The sequence below is a fragment of the Crinia signifera genome, chromosome 1 (assembly GCF_055691185.1).
Source record: "Crinia signifera chromosome 1, ASM5569118v1, whole genome shotgun sequence".
NCBI classification, from domain to species: Eukaryota; Metazoa; Chordata; class Amphibia; order Anura; family Myobatrachidae; genus Crinia; species Crinia signifera.
Genome location: NC_139217.1, coordinates 258,363,767 through 258,381,287, shown reverse-complemented (window position 1 = coordinate 258,381,287; position 17,521 = coordinate 258,363,767). Strand labels below are relative to the sequence as shown.

Genomic DNA, 17,521 nt, shown 5'->3' with positions numbered 1-17,521 from the left:
ACTTACTTAGAAGGTAGTTATATTTCCCATGGGATGCTGCTATGGGAAACCAATCAAATGATATCTACAGGTTGAGTATCCCTTATCCAAAATGCTCGGGACCAGTAGAATTTTGTATAATGGAAAATTTCATATTTCAGAATATTTTTGTATTTCAATGATGTATCTTGAGGTATCTTGCATTTATGTTGTACAAACACACCAAACACATGAAATACACACAAATATGTTTTATTTGTGCATAAAACAAGGTTTAAAAACATGCAACAAAGTTTGTGTACTATCTCAGGTACTGACTTTACATGCCAACCAATCATTTCCCTGCACATATTTAGTGCCAGTTACATATCATGTCCCCAGTAGTGCTGGTACAGATGTCCCCAGCAGTGCCAGTTACATATAATGTCCCCAGTAGTGCTGGTACAGATGTCCCCAGTAGTGCCAGTTACATATCATGTCCCCAGTAGTGCTGGTACAGATGTCCCCAGCAGTGCCAGTTACATATCATGTCCCCAGTAGTGCTGGTACAGATGTCCCCAGCAGTGCCAGTTACATATAATGTCCCCAGTAGTGCTGGTACAGATGTCCCCAGCAGTGCCAGTTACATATCATGTCCCCAGTAGTGCTGGTACAGATGTCCCCAGTAGTGCCAGTTACATATCATGTCCCCAGTAGTGCTGGTACAGATGTCCCCAGCAGTGCCAGTTACATATCATGTCCCCAGTAGCGCTGGTACAGATGTCCCCAGCAGTGCCAGTTACATATAATGTCCCCAGTAGCGCTGGTACAGATGTCCCCAGCAGTGCCAGTTACATATCATGTACCCAGTAGTGCTGGTACAGATGTCCCCAGCAGTGCCAGTTACATATCATGTCCCCAGTAGTGCTGGTACAGATGTCCCCAGTAGTGCCAGCTACATATCATGTCCCCAGTAGTGCTGGTACAGATGTCCCCAGTAGTGCTGGTACAGATGTCCCCAGTAGTGCTGGTACAGAAGTCCCCAGTAGTGCTGGTACAGATGTCCCCAGTAGTGCCAGTTACATATCATGTCCCCAGTAGTGCTGTTACAGATGGCCCCAGTAGTGCCAGTTACATATCATGTCCCCAGTAGTGCTGTTACAGATGTCCCCAGCAGTGCCAGTTACATATCATGTCCCCAGTAGTGCTGGTACAGATGTCCCCAGAAGTGCCAGTTACATATCATGTCCCCAGTAGTGCTGGTACAGATGTCCCCAGTAGTGCTGGTACAGATGTCCCCAGTAGTGCTGGTACAGAAGTCCCCAGTAGTGCTGGTACAGATGTCCCCAGTAGTGCCAGTTACATATCATGTCCCCAGTAGTGCTGTTACAGATGGCCCCAGTAGTGCCAGTTACATATCATGTCCCCAGTAGTGCTGGTACAGATGTCCCCAGTAGTGCCAGTTACATATCATGTCCCCAGTAGTGCTGGTACAGATGTCCCCAGTAGTGCCAGTTACATATCATGTCCCCAGAAGTGCTGGTACAGATGTCCCCAGTAGTGCTGGTACAGAAGTCCCCAGTAGTGCTTTTATCTTCTAGAAGGTGCAAAAAAAATAGGAAGTAGATTCTGATTGGTTGCCCATAGCAACATCCCATGTGAAATAGAACTATATTCTAATATCCATTATAATGGTAGTGTGCATGTCCCTATAATACTCAGGGTTTTTAAAGGCGTACTGAAGTGATGATCAGAATTCAATGAATAGAAATGACTGCATCAAATCTCACTTTAGCAATATATAGTTTATCGATATTTGGAGATTAACATATATCGGCACAATTAAAGTATTTCATATAAATAGTGCACACTACCGTGTTTGCAAAAAAAAAAAAAGTATATATACTTTATAATAGGAGATCCCCGTGGAGATACTCCAAACAGTAATTCATTGCGGCGGCACACCAAATAAACTTGAAAACAAGGCTGTACAACTGCCCTTTTTTCAAGTTTATTCTTTACAGTTGTACAGCCTTATTTTCATGTTTATTTGGTGTGCCGCCGCAACGAATTGCTATATATATATATATATATATATATATATATATATATATATATATATACATACCTGGTAAAGAACTGGCTGGCTAAAGTATACAGGTCTTTGAACAAACCTGTACACAGCAGTTCACAATGCAGTCACCTGTGTGTCAATGATACATAGAATGTTCTGTAAGTTGTCTGCAATGTACTGTAAATAGGACTTTTGCTGTAAATATAAGAGCACGGAATGCCTCAGTATCAGATTATCCTTGTATGTGGTGTATTTTACTTTCTAGACATTACCTTTTCTAATCACTGGTGCCGGTTATTATAGAACACTGTCTACTCCCTAATTGTGTAACAGGGTAGAAAATACTGGCTCTCTCTAGATAATACAAATATTTGTGGATGTTCCTATAATCTATGCCTGAGAAATACAGGTCCCGGGTGGAATTTATGAAACCTATGATATTACCCTCAGCCACCACTGAATAGCTGCTTTTTCATACCTGGGAAGCATATAACAACAGGTTGGATTGCAGTTAGGAAGACTGGAAAGGCAGCACAAAGTTCAATGAGGATGATTGGAATGGGATGCATACACAACAGGGGAATAGACCTTTCAGTGACTATCTAATAATCACAAATATATTGTAGAAACAAGGGAAGAGTTGCTGTTAATAGTGTCAATGAATGAGGTTGATACCTGGCACTCTGGCAGACTGTCACCTGTGTGCAGCTCATCACACCTGTATCCTTTCTGTATCCTTTCTGTCCCTGCACCAATCTCTCTCTTTCTCCTTTATTCTTCCATGTAAAGGTCTGAACAGCTCACAAGCTTCTTGCCGCAACACAATCATTGAGGAGGGATAATTACTGACCACCCAAGCTCAATAATGCACAATGGGAAACTTTAATCAATTCATATTCAGAATGTGTTTCTCTTCTGCTGAGTGTCAATGATAAAATGATACATTAAGCGTTTTCAGATCACAGGGAAACAAATACATGGCATGATGCAGATAGTGCTGAGACTGGCCTCCCCAGGAGGGGGATATCTAACAATAGGCAAATGGATGATGAGCATCTAGGAGGTGACTGCCGCAGTTCTCTCCCTGGCAGCGAATGCTGCCTGCCTGAGTTATGTCACAGCACACTAGCAGTATCCAAACACACTAGCCCAAGCACAAAAAGTAAAGAGTGCCTGTCTGAGCCCTATAGGGCAGTAACAGGCACTCTTTTGCAGGAGTTCTGCCTTGTCCTGGCACCATGATTGGGAGTGTGTGCAAAGTAATCTCACCCTACACTACAACCTGAGGATCTCTACAGATGGTTCCTGTGCTGCATCTGCTTTATTCCGATGCCCTGAGGCTGGATGAGACAATGCATGTAGCAAAACTACTGTACTATGAGGCGGCTGCAGGGGACAACGCCCCCCGTGTCCTTTGTGCTGTTGCAGGCGCTACCTACCTGTGGCTGCGCTGATCCCGGAGAGCTGGGTCTGATGGGGGCGCAGCTGGTGCCGACCGGATATTCAAATATCCCCGGGCAGCTAGGTACAGTAGGCTGCAGCTCCAGTCTGTGCACTGTGCGGGGGGTGACTTGGGGTGCAGATGACAGGTAAGTGCTGTCCCTCGCTGCGGTAAGTGCCCGCCACTGGCGCTGGTGCGACTGGTCCCTGTCTCTGCCTGGATGAGTCTCCGAGAGACTGTACAGTGGTATATATACCCTGCTGCCAGCCCTCCCAGCCAACCACACGTCCTGCTCCTAATACACACCCCCAGCTCTGGGAGGCACCAGGCTGCTCACCTTTGTGCACGGGTCCCGGGTAGCAACAAGTCCGAGGTTAATAATAATATAAATAATAATAATAATAATATTATGTGTCATCTAACTCCTTAGGAAGGAACTTCACATTTGTATGCAGTGCAGTTGTCCATCCAGCTTTAATTAGCTTCCTCTGATTAGTGCAGCACTGTCCCCTGACAATAGGAGTGAATAGTATTTATTATTGGAGTAAATTACATATGACATTGACAGTCAGCTATGTGCAGGAATACATGTACTGTCCTCTGTAACAGTATGCTGCGGGTCATTATGCCCTATAGTATACAGTATGTATTTATCATGTCACCAGCATGTGTATATGATTTGTGCAGTGATGATGGCATTAATGCGCTATGATGGCATAGTGTATTTACTTCAAACCATTCAGCATTGTTTTGTGTAATAGGTGTTTTAATAGTGAATTACCACACTCTTACTGTTGTGTATTTTGTTGAATTGTGACACCCACATAAATCCCCTCTGCAGTTGCAGCAGCATTCTCTTTTGTACCTCTTCTTGGTTTGTTACATGGCAGTATAACATATTATTGTATATGGGGACATTTTAGACTGTGCTGGGCATTACTGTCTGTCAGTTACAGTAGCTCCATGACAGCTCTAGGAGTATCTGCGTTCTTTGCAGGTTAGTTGTGTATAGCTGTGTTTGTTTTGTCCCCAGGGTGTTTGAGAAGGAACAGTTTTACCTTTCCCTCTGCGAGTTGATGTCCCCTATTCTCCCAAATACCACAATATAAATCTATGTAGCAGTGTTTTAATACTACCAAATCCAGACAGCTCGATAACATGACAGACACAGGAATCTATATTTATTAAAGGTTGATTTTGGTCAATCTTAAGCGATGTTGGGGTTAAACACACATTTACTAACATGATTTTTTTTTTAATAAATTTTTTTAAAATAAAATTTTACATGTTAGTAGATGTGTGTTCTAGCTCTAGAAATCAACATCGATTAACTCGATTTTACCCCCAGAAGTTTAACTAGAAAAGGGGAGCCATGGGGAAAAAAGCTGCGTTGGCACTCCCCCCCCCCTCCCCCCCTTTATCAAAAGTAAACATATCTAAGTGACTTGGTACTTTGCGTTCAACATAGCAGTCTCAGAGCTCCTTCATGCCCCATTATATTTCTCAGTGTTCCTATATGTTCCTTTTAAATGTTAGCTTAGGGCCCACTTATGCACCGTTATGCTATGCCAGAGTTCTCAAATACCCTTTTATATGCCAGACCTCTATTCCCCTTTGGGTACTGTTCTGATCAGATAAAGCATGCCTGTTTGATGGTGGATTCATATTTACCTCCACCACTCATGTTTTTTTTTTTTTTAAGTTGAATTAATTTATGGCCTGCTTATTGGCAGGAGGTAGTGCTAACAAAGCAGCCAGTGGTGGTTTTCTGCTCCCCCTGCCCACTGGTAAATGAAGAGGAACAGAGTGAATTCCAGAGACGGGTCGGCAGGAATAGCCATGAACCATCAATGATTCATAGTCATCGATGGTTTATGGCCGATGTAGAATACTTTTTCTATTAATGAGGGGGACCCAGATGGTTTTTCTCCATTAATGGAGCAGCATAACAATTTTTTTTCCATCTCACGGTGTAGGACATGGAGAATAGCTCAGCACCTGACATCCATGAAGCCACATCCACTGGTTCTGACTGGCCCGCATGCCAGTCAGTCAAAGAAAAAAGATGACTATTGCCTGGTGAAACCATTAATTACATTATTGGCTAGCATCGATGGCCATCTGCAATTTCATCATCAATATTAACCATTGATGGCCAAAGCCGGCCCTAGCCTAAATGACGCCCTAGCCAAGATTTTGGCTGGTGCCCCCTAGCACCGCCACTAGTTCCGCCTCTGAACCTGCTCCGCTTTCCCAGCACCATCAACCCTCATCATAGCAGTCATCATTTTGGTGCTCCTACCCGCAATATTTTAAATAGAAACAGTGCACACATTCAGTGTGCAGCCCAAACAGGGGTGTGTTCTTGCTGGGAAGGGGCTTGGCCACACAATAGTACCCCCAATTCAAATTATGCCACACAGTGGTGCAACTTTATTCACATTACATCATGCAATGGTGTCCCTTATTCACGTTACATTACACAATAGTACCACTTTACCTTACATACATTACTCCTCACATTATTCACATTATACCCTTAGAAAAAAATCCTGAAAAAATATTGTATTTTAAGCACCTCCATGGCCACACTGCAACCCAGCACAAAACAGTGTGTGCTGGGCAGAGGAGAAGAGCTGCAGCTGCTGTCACTTAAGGGGAGGGGGTCTGGGGCCCCCACTGGGCCCTTTCATCAGACTTTGGCCTGGGTAATTTGTACCCCCTACCCCTTTCTCTCAGCACCCCTGATAATACCACACAGTAATGCCCCTTACACATGACACACATTATTAATGTCCTTATAAACATAATGCCCCTTACACATTATGCCAACCTTTATTAATGCCCTTCATACACATAATGACACACATAATGACCCTTACACATTAAAATTATTAATGCCCTTATACACAACACACATAATCTCCATTACACATATGTTGCACATTATTAATGCCCTTATACACATGACACACATAATGCCTGTTCCACATATGTTGCACGGGTACTCTTTACCTAGAACGGCGCCCGCGATTGAAATCGCGGGCGTCGGGGGTAAAAATCGCGGTCATCGCGGGCATCGCGGGTAAATCGGGATGGCCGCGATGCCCGCGATGACCGCGATCACCGCGATTTTCCCATAGGGAACAATGTTAAAACGGCAGATTGACCGCGATTTTACTGTTAAATGCCTCAATGGACCCGATTTGGGGCCAAATAGGCCAAATTAACCCTTAAATGTCCCCCCAAATTTTTAACGCCACCCCACGATCCACGCCAACCCGAAGCGTGGCGAGCGCGAGGGGCGGCGGTACGCGTCCTCCGACCTTTTCATGCCCTACTATCCACTAGGGCGTGGTGTGAGAATATAATAGTGTGGCGAGCGCAGCGAGCCACCGAGCCCGAAGCGTAGCGAGCGCAGCGAGCCCCGCGAGGGGACGCGGATACCTTCACAGGTAGACGCGTCCCCTCGCGGCCTTCACAGGTGTCCGCGTCGCCACGGACACCTGTGAAGCCCGCGAGGGGACGCGCATAACTGTGAAGGTATCCGTGTCCCCTCGCGGGGCTCGCTGCGCTCGCCACGCTTCGGGCTCGTTTAACATTGATTCCTATGGCCAAATCGGGTGGATTGAGCCATTTAACAGTAAAATCGGGTCCATCGCGCCTTTTAACATTGATTCCTATGGGAAATCGGGAGCATCGCGTCGCGGGCATCGCGGGTACATTTATGGCCGGCCGCGACGCGACCGACACGATTTCCATGTTTAACATGGGTTTCAATGGGAAATCGCGGGCATCGCGTCGGTCGCGTCGCGGCCACACATAAATGTACCCGCGATGCCCGCGACGGGCGCCGTTCTAGGTAAAGAGTACCGTTGCACGTTATTAATGCATTTATACATGACACACATAATGCCCCTTACACATATGCCGAACACTATTGCACAACCAACCCACCCGCACAAATCACTCGCACAGCCGCTAACACTGTGACTGCTGCCTCTGCTTGGATACAGATGTTTCCTCATACATCTTGCCTCAATAGGCCATGCAGCTCCTGGCCAGTTCTGCTAACTTTGGGTGCCTCTTTTGCTGAAAATTCATCTTCTTTGCATTGTTATGCGACAAACAAGGACACACAAGGAGCTTCCGATTAATAAAATGATATGCGGCATGCCTACATTCTGTGTGCGACTGTGGCTGTACCTGCATATGGAATGCTATGTTACAGTGATTTCCATGAATACACTATTTCATATGCAGATACAGCTTCACTCACATACAGAATATAGGCATCCTGCATATCATTTTAATCAGAAGAAGCTGGTGCCCCTAGGCATTCCAAACGCCCTAGGCATTTGCCTAGTTTTCCTATGGCCAGCTCTGTCGATGGCAACAACACGGATGGCCATCCCTTCTGGATTGAGAGCTAGAAGAAGGGAGTGGAGACAAGTAGATGGAGAGCAGGAGGAAAAAGCAAAAGGAAAGTGGCGGTGAGTTGGAGGAAAGAGGCTTCCCGGTTCGGTTGCCAGGAGACGGAGGGATTGCAAATGATTATGGTAAGGAACCTGGAAACCGCAGCCTGCTTGCAGGATGAGAGAACTTACCAACACTAAATTAAGCCAAATTCTGCTAATTTTTAAATATCAGAAATTTCATTTCTAATGTACATAAAAAAAACTAAATAGCACTGTATAACAATAGCGCTATCAAGAATGATAAATAGCTGCAGCTATAAATACCATTCGCAATGAGTTATAATAAATAGCTAAAACTTGTTGATAAATGGGGCCTTTTGTGCAGTATAAAACACTTTACCTGTAATTAGGCTGCTCCTGCTGAGGATGTCATTTGCTCGCTTAAGACAGGATGTGACACTTACTACCAACTGCAGCACAGATAGGAGGGAATCTTCCAGTTGTTCAGATTCAGACAGATCAAAGAGAGAGTGAGACTTGTCTCGATAATTGGCGGGTGGTTGTTACAGCGGGAGACGCAGTCCAACAAATACTTTCGGACATAGGGGCAAATTCTGGTTCACACGCAGTGAACTGAATTTGGCACCTGCCTCGATGGTTGGGTTGCGCATGCGCAACCACATTTTTGCGCGTGTGCAAACCTAAACTGCGAATGGCCGAGGCAAGTTGCTCAATCGCCGGGCAGTTCACGCAGAGAAGGGAGGGACAGAGGAGGTGGCGGCACTGGGCCATTGGATCACCCAGAGCTTCATGGGCGTCCCATAAAAAAACAATACAAGAGTTGTGATGGCGCTGGTTGTTCCCATGGGTACGCAGGTGGGTGGCTGCCAGGGGACACCCACCCTGTCTTCATCCTGGATACGACAAATATAAGTCAGTCTCAACTTATATTTGCAAAGGCAGGGGAAATCATTAGCTGGTTGCCGACCATCAAATGATTTATGCAGGATAAATCACATGAGAGGGGATGTGTCTTCCCAACAGATCCCCTCGCATGGTTGTGAAGGGAAATGGTGACAGAGGGTTCAGGGATTCGTGCGGAGGCTTCACAAGGACTTGGTAAGCTGCGCCCATTGCAGCTTACTGAGTCAATCAGAATGACCCCATAGTGTAAAAGTGAAATCCCTTGAGAGATCAGAAGGTGTGCTGCGGGTGGGTAGAGGCATGCCACATGCAGAAACAAGCCTTCCATGTGCAGGCACAGGTGTTCAGCACCAGCACCTGACACCTACAACTTGCATTGTAGCGAGCAAGTCACTTCCTACGCATCACAGTCAGAATTCATCAGTCTGTGGATATACTGTATATCTATATATTCATATATATAGCTCTTTCCAGTGCTTGTCTCCCTTGAATTCCGCCCCCACCACATGCTCCTTCGGTGAAACTCTACCTGGTGACAAAGGAGTGTATATTATATAGACATAATGCTGTGCAGAGATGGGGCGTGCACAGAGCAGAAGTCTTCCCAGACAAACAAAAAAACTGCCTTCTGGGACTTTGTGAGGACAGCATGTTAATAAAACTGCCTTCAAGGGTTTTTCTGCATGGCATGGAAAGGAACAGGAAAATGATTAATAACCACAATGATAATGGGCAAAAGTGGTCAAGCCAATATTGTGATTATTGCTAAATAGACCCTGTAGTTCAGTACCTTGGTGCTTATGCCAAACAAAATGAATAAAGAAAAAAATCCAAGGCATTTTTTGTCTAATGCTAGTTCCACTTAACTTTGCCACTAGCCTCAGTTGTCTGGTATCATTGCACAATCCATACACTGCTCTGTCATGTTTTGTCATATGAGTCTTCTGTTGCTTTGTCTTATTATTAAATACTCTGAGATGTTTACATTGAACCTCCTATTCTCACAGTTTCTGTTGTTTTTATGCTTCATGCTTATACCCCTTTCACACTGCAGCTCTTACACTGTAAATTGCCATGTTTTTAGCCTTTTAAATGGGTAGAGCTGCAGTGTAAAAGCTCCAGGGTGCTTTAACCGTTTAACAAATACCTGTATTTGTTAAACGATTAAAAAGCAGTGTCCCACCCGTTTCAGAGCCGTTTTTTTGGCAGTGTGAACGGCTCAATGGCTTGAAATGTGTTCCTTGGGGGTTAAACGGGTTGATGTGTGAATGGTTTTACATGCTATTTAAAACGGTTTTCACCTGCAATGTGAAAGGGGTTTAGTGGCTTTGACCGTTTCGAAATACAGGGTCTTAAACGTTTAGGCAATGTGAAAGCAGCATTATTGTATGATTTCTTAACTCTTTCTTGCTGATTTTAGGTTTATAGGGGTCTACATTTGTCTTTTTCTGATATAAAGAGAATTACTAAGCACCAGGTTCTAAAACCAAGAGCTTCCAATCGTGTTTATGTCCAAAATGTAAAAGCGTGGTGGTTTTAGTAGCCAAGTTGTAAAACTTCATAAATAAACTCCCAAGACTCAGTTTTAACATTCCTTTATGTACCCCTAAATTACAGCCAGCAATATTTGACATTTGGATTGTGCACTGTTCTACAGGGTCTCTGTCATTTACTAGGGATGAGGAAATATTTATACGCTATCAAGGCCGGGGTCATGATGACATGCGCTGGTACCCCCTAGAAGGCATTAGCATGAAGACTAGACTTGGCTTGCAGGAGAAGAGGAATCAAGGAACATGAATAAGGGATAAAAGAAGTATATTTTGGGTGGCCAACATTCCCATAAGTTGGCATGCAATGCCAGCACATTTATACTACTTAGGTGGAAACAGCCCTTGTTGCTACCATTGGTGGCTTGTGTTGTCATTCACACTGGTCCATTTTCCCTAGTGTCGTGCTGGCCAAATCAATCTGCAACGTGACACACATTCTGACATGAAATAAGACAACTGATAACATTCATCATGTCATTTTTTTATATATTTTTTAATTAAAATCATCAAGTAGAGATAAAGTTTGAGAAGTCCTCTACAACCCATAAAAACACCCTCCTCTGCACTGTCCAGTACCATTCCTTATGGTTAGGAGTACCATACTATTCCTTTAAACCGGGACACTTATCAATTATACACTGTGACGTCACAATGGTGGTGCTGGCTGCACCTGGGTATCACCTTCCGAGGGGTGGTACCAAAGTGGCAACTCTTCTTCCGTGACAGGAGCTGGGTGCTGCAATGTAACATTATGTGCAGCAGGTATGCCGTCAGCATCCCGGTGGTCAGGATGCCTGGCGTACAGTACACAACTGCCTTCAGAAGACCAGGATGCACACACCAGAATCCCAGAAGCCGGCATCCCAATTGGTGAGTAAGTGGGGAATGGGTGTCTGGGGTTGGGGGGGGGTGTAAGGTTTAGGCACCAGTGGCGGGACTTAGGTATAGGCTGTTGGGAGGCGAAGGTTAGGGTAAGGCTACGGGTGAGGGAGGGTTAGGTTTAGGCACTTAGAAGGTTTAGGCGATGGGGTGGGGGGGGGTAGGGTTAGGCACTAGCAGGAAGGGTTTGGGACAGACTGCGGGGACGAAGGGATAGGGTTGCATGGGGAAGGGCAGTATACTGACCAGACCCCCTTCTGGATGCTGGCGTCGGTATTCTGAACACCAATCACCCACATGTTTTCCATGCAGCACATGGCTAATGTTATTGTGTAGCATCACTGCACTCACACTGGTCTCCATGGGCAACCCGTATCCCCAAGGACAGAAAAGAGGTTCGGTTGCAGGGCCATGCCCTTACATGTGAGAACACACACTCCACCCGCAAAGCCATCCCCCTTTTACCGTCACAACAGGTGACACCTGGTGGCCCTGATTACACAGGTTCAAGTCTGTATTTCACCTGGATTTAATCATCCAGAGAACCTGTGTAATTCATAAATGCCCTGGGTTAAAGAGATAGTGTGGTTATCCTAATAAGGGTTCTCTTCCCCATTGCGTTTGGTACAGCTACCAAGACCATGGTCCTATAACTGCATTATATGTAACCACGCTGAATTCTTAATGTAACAGCCTGAGAAATGTAAATAAAACAGTGTACTGTACTATACAACTCCAACCAATGTATCCATACTGTAGATCCAGACTCCTGTCACTTGGGAAAAAAGTGTATTCATAGAGTTACTGCTTTCCTGCTTTTGCCTCGATGTCCTGATTTTCAGAAGCACATTCTATCATCTCTGTGAATGATAATGTTCATTCCATAGGACTGAAGTCATCACAAGTCAGAAGAAATGTTTTAGTCTCTGTAACGCGGCCTGCTGCTCTTCATGATTTCTTCATGACAGCCATTACCTGTACGTGTCTGTAGGATATTGACGGTCACCTTATAGAAGGAAAGCAGTGGGTGCAAGAATTTGTTCTTTATTTATGCATTCTGATATGAAAAGCAATACTTAAAACCTGTGGAACTACATTTTCTGCCATTGCCCATAGAAAGAGTACTTATTCGTCCCAAAAGGTCAGATGGCTCTAGGTGAGTGGTAACAAGATTATCTGCTGCTTCATCATTCTCTCTGTATGGCATAATAGCCAGCATAGTGAGTGACGACTGAAACTTTTCCAGTGTCTTAACCACTGAACCCGGAATTCAACATTAGGCACGCTTCAAAACTTAGAAAATGCATCACGGTAACCATTGCAAATATGATATTATTCCTGGCATATATATTATCCAACGTCGCAGATTCTGAAATGTAAAAGCAGGTCAGTCATGCTTGGAGCCACAAGGAAAAATCCTAAATGGGTGAGTTTGTGTGAGCAGGACAGTAGAAAAAGAAAACAGACTGCATTACTTTTGTATTGATGTTAATAAAAAACAGTTTGTTTTTTTTCTGCACATCATATTATACAGTTAGCATTCTTGCTGCATGAGGGACCTACAATATGTCCTTCTGACAAATACATTTTTAATTTGGTCTATCACAGACACTTTTATGTTTTAGTTGAAACTGCAACCACACATGTATAATTTTGTGAGTCTGGGATATTATTAAGCAAGTTTTATACTTTTAGAAGAACTTGGAGCAACACTAAGCTGTCATTTTTCCAGCATGTCTCCTAAAGCTTGGCCTCCTCTACAGGAAGTTGTTCCTGTTCAGGAAAACTACAGTATATACAGTCGCTGCTACTTCAGGCATTTGCCTTTCAGCTCTCCTGTACATACAGTACATGAGGAGTGTAACCTGATCTCTGAGTCAGAGTCAGTCAGTAAGTAGAATTAAGGAAAAGGCTTCCTTTTTAGCGCTCCAATCTAAACCAACACATCCGTTGCATCTAAAGTCTTGTCAGTTCTCTATCCTGACAGAAACTCCCACCTCTCAGCAAGTACAGTGGTTTAATTGGTTCAGTACTTATGATATAAACAGTAGAAAATAATCATTTGCAATAATCAACTTTAAGCTGAAAACAAAAATCTTAAAACCCAATGAATAATTACAGGGGAGCTCAATGGCACAATTATTCCCCTCTCCCGATCTCTCACCTAAAGTGACGGGAGATTGCAGGGAGGTTTTCAGTTATTAATACTTATTGCACTGCTGGCTCTCATTACGACCGGGTTAGAGGTTAAAAACTAATGGGGGCTATACGTAAAGTCCTGGGATCAATCAAGTCACTTTTCGCTTACTTCAACTTGCCACATCTGCGGGTGCAAGCTGAAATGCAGACAGCGGCAGCTGTTCGCACTCCAACGGAGCAACAATTGAATAGCTCAGCTGTTCACCATCTGCTGGCTGCTGGCATGTTAACTTTTGAATTCCCCCCCTAAGTATGCAGAAAATAAGTAATATTTGAATACATAAAACAGAATCACAATCTGAGCTAATTATGAATGTGTATAATTCACAAAATCCTTATAACTGAAATCTAAACCACAGAAAAAGTAAATAACTCCTAATTAGTCCTTCATCCAGAATTCATTTGTAAATCTGTATCCTGATAACACTGAGGACAATAGGAAGTCCTACGTGCAGTGCCAAGATAAACACTGCGGCAAGGTTCAAAGGCAAGGGTTTTATAAGCACTTAATATGATCGAATATAGGTGACCACCTTTTAATGTCCCACTAGTTCCATGCAAGCTCACTTTAAGAACACACCTTCTGCTAGATGTAATCAGTTCTATGGTACTGTATATAATATGCTTTTCATGCCTCATTTATTGATAGCTCCAGGTTGGGAAGTCATTTACCTTTCTGTGGTTTGGAGATTGGTTATAATTTTGTGAGTGATAGCACACAAATTCCTGTCCTTTAGTCAACTGGGTACTCTTTACTTAGAAGGGCGCCAGCGATTGAAATCGCGGTGATCGGGGTTAAAAATCGCGGTGATCGCGGGCATCGCGGGTAAATCGGGATGACCGCGATGCCCGCGATCACCGCGATTTTCCCATAGGGAACAATGTTAAAACGGCTGATTGACCGTGATTTTACTGTTAAATGCCTCAATGGACCCGATTTGGGGCCAAATTGGCCAAATTAACCCTTAAATGTCCCCCCAAATGTTTAACGCCACCCCACGATCCACGCCAACCCGAAGCGTGGCGAGCGCAGCGAGCCCGCGAGGGGCGGCGGTACGCGTCCTCCGACCTTTTCATGCCCTACTATCCACTAGGGCGTGGTGTGAGAATATAATAGTGTGGCGAGCGCAGCGAGCCACCGAGCCCGAAGCGTGGCGAGCGCAGCGAGCCCCGCGAGGGGACGCGGATACCTTCACAGGTAACCTTCACAGGTAACAGGTAACAGGTAACTGTGAAGGTATCCGCGTCCCCTCGCGGGGCTCGCTGCGCTCGCCACGCTTCGGGCTCGGTGGCTCGCTGCGCTCGCCACACTATTATATTCTCACACCACGCCCTAGTGGATAGTAGGGCATGAAAAGGTCGGAGGACGCGTACCGCCGCCCCTCGCGGGCTCGCTGCGCTCACCACGCTTCGGGTTGGCGTGGATCGTGGGGTGGCGTTAAAAATTTGGGGGGGCATTTAAGGGTTAATGGGCTCTGTGGCCCATTTAACATTGATTCCTATGGCCAAATCGGGTGGATTAAGCCATTTAACAGTAAAATCGGGTCCATCGCGCCTTTTAACATTGATTCCTATGGGAAATCGGGAGCATCGCGTCGCGGGCATCGCGGGTACATTTATGTGCGGCCGCGACGCGACCGACACGATTTCAAAGTTTAACATTGGTTTCAATGGGAAATCGCGGGCATCGCGTCGGTCGCGTCGCGGCCGCACATAAATGTACCCGCGATGCCCGCGACGGGCGCCCTTCTAGGTAAAGAGTACCGTCAACTGCATACTTATTGTTTATTTATTGTTTTATTTATATATTTTTATTTCATAGCATATTCTTTTTATATTATTTAGTCAATTAGAATATGTTTTTTATCATTTTTTTTCTCGTCAGACATCAGTAAGGAAGCTTCTAGGTGGTCATGTGATGGTAGAAAAAAGAAAGAAAGGGTTTAGTAGAGGGTTGCACTATAAACGTGCACGCTGAGAAGAGTGGCATTCCAAAGCCACCTTTAATCTTTACATCATCTGTCATGTGACTTCAGTTCCAAGTGTATCACATAATGCTTAGCAAAGTATAAATTATTAATATCAGTTTGAAGTATAAAACTAAGGCAAACAGGCCAAAATAACATATCTTCTTACGTGTAAACAGTTATTTATGTTGAAAGAATACACATAATTGAAGCTTCCTGGTGTGATCAACTGCTCCCTCTGGTGGTAAAGTAGTAGATAGAACTATACTTAAATAAGTAGATGTTATTTTAGTAGAGGAGTACTACGTGTTCCATTTATTGATTGATAGCACATTTTGTGTTTTTTCACTTCACCTATGGTGAAGCCCCTCGTCTGGGCCCTCTTTTTGTTTAATATTCATCTCTTTGTGAGGTCACCCTGAACGATGTACAGCATGCAAGTGCATTGTATTTAAGAAATTAAGTTATTAATGTCAGGGAATGATAATCTCAAGATGACAGATAATTAGGCTTCAAAATATTTTATCTTTATGTCTGTCTGCAATATATTTCCAATTCACCCTCAGCTTAGATTCCCTGCACCTTAGTAATACAGAATATCTCTATATATGCATTCAGGGTTCTGAGCCCCCTATTTCCAATGCCCATGTTTCAGACTGTCTGCCATTTTGCTTACTTTCCTTTCCATAGATCATCTCACTTGAAGTGACATTGCATTGTCTTCTGGAGCTCCTGTGCACTCGCCATCTTATTATCTCTCACATTCTGTTAGAATTAGTCATTTCCATCTAGACCAGGATGTCTTATTTATACTATATTCTGAGCCAACATATTGAGTGCCTCATATTCCAGAATCTGTCCACATTTATATAATAAGACTTTTATCTCTACAATTCCATTTCCTGATGCTTATCTCTCTCTTATCTTACCTAAGATGATACTTTGCGTGCTATCACCTGCCTTAGGTGAAGTTCACTTTCAGCTGCCACAATCGGCTGTTGGTTATGCAGATGATAGGAGATCAGGTGACTGATGCTCTCAAACAGTACATCTTTTGTCCTGACCTGAAAAAAAAGAATGCACACAGATTTTTTCTACTAATACGAGGATTCGCTTATTGTTGTCACATATCAGTGAGTGGGACAGATCTATATACAGATGAGCGCACTTCATTCAGCGCTGGGGCTCGTCAGAACACCCCCTCTGTCAAACCGGCACTCCATCTGACTGGGACACGCGAGCATCCCACACGCAAGCGCATCCCAGTTTCCTGTCGGCGGGGGGGACGCGAACCCTGCCCGTCTCCGCTTCAGGGAGATGGTCAGGGTTAGGGGGGGGGAAGAGGAGAGGTGGGATCGGGCGATGGGGGCTGGCGGCGAAGTGGTGGGGACCGGCGGGGTGTTCCCTAGTAAGGGGGCGCACACGCGTCTCGTGCACGCGTGTCCCTTTCCGGCGGCTGGTTGGGGCTGGCGAATCCACCGCCAGTCCCTGAACAGATGAGAAGCGCTACATCTGTATGTGAATTTTGGACTGTAGCTCAGTACAAAATTCGGGTGTGGTATAGTGGCACAACAGTCGGGATTCTGACGGTCAGTATACCGACATCGGAATCCTGACAACCGTTTCTCCGACAGGAGAGCGGGTGCATCAAAGTCCCTCTGTGGGGGGCGTGGACATGTTTTATCCAGTTGCAAATATATATTCTTTTTTTTTTTGCTATCCTCCCAAATCGGAATCCTATGGCGGTTGTGTTGTATTCCTTCATTTTTCCCTTCTATCCCCCTTACCTACGTAAAATGTCATATAATATATAAATATCAATGACGGAAATATAAATCTTAAACAGGATTAGATGGTGATGTTATATTATATTATTATATTATATATATGTTATATTATATTATATTACTGTTATAGTTCTTGAATAATTAGTATTAAGATTATAAAAACATTGTTACATACATTTTTTTTCCCTTTTAAAATCCTTAGAATTCCTGTGTTAATCTAGACCAGGGGTGGCCAAACCGGTCCTTGAGATCTACCAAAGGTCCACGTTTCCATATTCCCTAGCTGGTGCACAGCTGTAGTCATTACTGTTTTCTACTATA

At 44.4% G+C, this 17,521-nt stretch overlaps 2 protein-coding genes across 5 annotated transcripts in view; both read right to left on the bottom strand.

Annotated features, from left to right (window-relative positions):
• C2CD4C (C2 calcium dependent domain containing 4C) overlaps positions 1-16,477 on the bottom strand; it is a 52,099-nt gene extending 35,622 nt beyond the window's left edge. The window contains exon 1 of one of the 3 annotated variants that reach the window (XM_083181226.1): positions 16,343-16,477. The gene's annotated coding sequence lies outside the window, so the exon portion shown is untranslated. Of the gene's footprint in view, positions 1-2,707; positions 2,902-3,471; positions 3,714-16,342 lie in introns of those variants that run through there. The other 2 variants (XM_083181209.1, XM_083181235.1) reach the window with 2 other exon arrangements.
• Positions 11,278-17,521, bottom strand: part of SHC2 (SHC adaptor protein 2) — a 76,073-nt gene continuing 69,829 nt past the window's right edge. Inside the window, exons 12-13 of one of the 2 annotated variants that reach the window (XM_083181196.1) lie at positions 16,343-16,477; positions 11,278-12,616 (exon numbers count right to left, since the gene is read on the bottom strand). In XM_083181196.1, the coding sequence (XP_083037322.1) occupies positions 16,343-16,477 (135 nt within the window). In that variant the 3' untranslated portion in view covers positions 11,278-12,616. Of the gene's footprint in view, positions 12,617-15,166; positions 16,478-17,521 lie in introns of those variants that run through there. The other variant, XM_083181188.1, reaches the window with a different exon arrangement.